Source organism: Alligator sinensis, unplaced genomic scaffold (assembly GCF_000455745.1).
Source record: "Alligator sinensis unplaced genomic scaffold, ASM45574v1 scaffold885_1, whole genome shotgun sequence".
Taxonomy (NCBI): domain Eukaryota; kingdom Metazoa; phylum Chordata; order Crocodylia; family Alligatoridae; genus Alligator; species Alligator sinensis.
In genome coordinates, this window is record NW_005842056.1 from 1140091 (window position 1) to 1142798 (window position 2708).

Genomic DNA, 2708 nt, shown 5'->3' on the forward strand with positions numbered 1-2708 from the left:
AGTGAGGTCCAGGGATAAATTTTCTTCCTTTCAGTAGTTGGAGAATTAATATTATTATTCTAATAATAATTTCTTACTAGAATTTTGTTCCCGAGTTTCTTTCAAGAGCATTTTTATAACTGCCTCTGGTTGAGAGGTAAATGGTTCAAGTCCAGCACAAGTTAGAAATGAATGCATTTTATTTGGTAAGTTTATCCTCTCATTTAATAGACTCTAGCGAGCTCCCAGAAGGAAACCGAAAGCATTTATTTTCCTATAGATTCCTATAGTCTCTGTACCAAAATCATTCAGCACTACCGACAGCTAAAACTATGTTTATTTCTTTGCACTCACCAATCTACATGCCAGCTTCGCGCTGAATACAATCGCCGACTGGCAGAAGCGGACATGGTAGAAAAACATATCATTCAGGCCCGAGCTCGAGCAACAGCAGAAGAAGAAAGGACCCTAAATATGCTGAAAGCAGATGCTGGAGAGGACTTCCAGTACCTTGATTTGCCCCCAGGTGAGGTTTCTGAGGGTGATATGTATACCAGTGCTCATTTATGGGATCCTGAGCACAGTCAGCGGTCATGTAAGTCACTGGGAAGAATCCCATTGACTTTAGGGGCTTTGGATTGTGCACTTTATGATTGTAAGAGTCTAATATTCTTAATAGAAAGTGAGAAGCTTTGAGAAGCTGTGAGCAGAGAATCAAAATAAAATATCTAACCTTGCCTTGTGAGAAACTCATTAGCAGGTCACTTTCGGGACCTGAAACTTGCCACTAGTGGCTTTCTGCCTAAACTTTTCTGAAACCCAGTGTAAACTGCTATACACAAATAATTCAGTGATTTGCCACAGGCTATTGAGCCAAGAGTCAGAAAGGAGTGCAGGATTATGAGATTTCCTGGTTCTCTTGTTGGGGCTGCTGCTGGTGTTGCAGTCAGCGTTGCCGACGTGTGTTCCCTCTGAAGGCTTTTCTGTTTTAGAAACGATGCCCACAGGCTCAGTTTGGTGATGAAAACTCAGTCAGGCTTATTGTCCACCAAACACCTAATCACTAACAGGTTCCCAGGGGCTAATACTGGATGCTCATGCCCCCTTCAACTAACACAAAATGTCAAGATGTTCCTGTTCTCTTTTATACAATGATCACAACAAATCACATATTGCATTCTGTCTTTCTTATACGCCCATCCGGTACCTAATGAACGTCCGGTTCCCTGTACATCCCCTCTTTATCTTGTGCGTTTAGGCCATCCTCTACCAGCTTCATTAGTAGCTTTATTAACTGACTTTGTGATGGGTCTGGTTAACTGTTACCAGTCCTCAAATGGTGAGCGTGCAGTCCTAAGATGCTGCTCAGGTTATTCAGCAGTTGGTGCTGGTTCAGCAAGACTTACAGTTGCTTTAATGAGGCCTACATTCCCTTCCTTTTTGCCTTTTGTGAGGATGTCTACCCATCATCCCATCCCAGAAGAGCCTGATGTATGGATTGACGCTAACCCAGCGGGCTAGACACTTTTGTGGTTATCTTATTATGCCGATCCATACACTCATGCTCCGTTGGCCGACATTAATGGTCTGCACATTCCCTCGTACAACCTGTGGATGTTTTTATCCAATTAATTGTCCCATATATTGAGCCTGGGAATGTTAGTTCCAGGACTTCAATTGAATGGTGCTGTTCTGTTACTTAACAAAGGAGAGCCTTTGCGCAAATTGCATGTATGGGGGTTAGCTATGGGAACCTAGGCTTCCTTTGTGCATGTTGTTAAGTTATGAATTTCCATGTCTAGCTTTGTCACTGATTAATTAGTAAATGACTTGCGTTGTCTGGGAAGTGGTAAGGTCAGTTAGAGTGCTTGTATTACCTGTAGGCTAAAGAGCATGGGGCATTTGTTGGACTTAAATCCTTCCCAATTTCCTAGGCAAGTTTTTTTCTGCACCTTTTCCTGCACATGAAGTGACACTCCTATGATACTCCTTTAGCTATATTACCACATTTACTCATTACTCTGCACCAGGCAGGCCCAAGTTTTTTCTGTATTGTTGACACTAACAATGGTATAGCACTCGCAGAGCAACCATCCGTTGTCTTTGGAACAACAAGCCTGGCTGATTTTAGAACCTGTTTCAGTTACTAAATGAACAGTAGGGTAGTGTTGCACATAGGTGTCCTTTACAAAAATTCCCATGCTATTAGTATAATATACCCTTACTAGAGGAGTCGTCTATCTGGGAACTGCCATTAGGATTTGGAGACTCCCCTCTGTTTAAGAAGATGGAATAAGATAACATTTTTAAAATCTTGGGCAATTAGATGCATATCATCAATTATTATTATTGATTAGTGTTGATTGAGCAACAAACTGATAATGCCTCTTTTTCCCCCTGCTCTATCACATTAAATATTCTGTTTATTTTTAAATGTAAATGTTTAATATGTCCAGCGTTCTGTAAGGACATGCCAGGCCCAGAGCATCCTACTTCATATCCATAATGCTTCTCTTGGAGTGAATTGGAAATGCTCAGGGTTGAAGCTCAGTATTGATTTCTGTGTTAAACCATTTTTGATAACCTTTAGGACACTGTGGATGTAGTGATTTGGGAAAAATTGAGTGGTAATGATCTTCACACAAAACCCATGATTGTTCAGCATCTAGAGAGACAAAACTACCGCCAGTCTATGATGGAGATCTCTTTTGCAAACTTAGGTTTCTACT

At 41.1% G+C, this 2708-nt stretch overlaps 1 protein-coding gene across 1 annotated transcript in view; it reads left to right on the forward strand.

The window, feature by feature from the left end:
• Positions 1-362: 362 nt before the first annotated feature.
• The window catches only part of DLEC1 (DLEC1, cilia and flagella associated protein), a 62453-nt gene continuing 60107 nt past the window's right edge, over positions 363-2708 (forward strand). The window contains exon 1 of the mRNA XM_006022950.3: positions 363-505. Within this exon, the coding sequence (XP_006023012.1) occupies positions 388-505 (118 nt within the window). The 5' untranslated portion in view covers positions 363-387. The remainder of the gene's footprint in view (positions 506-2708) is intronic.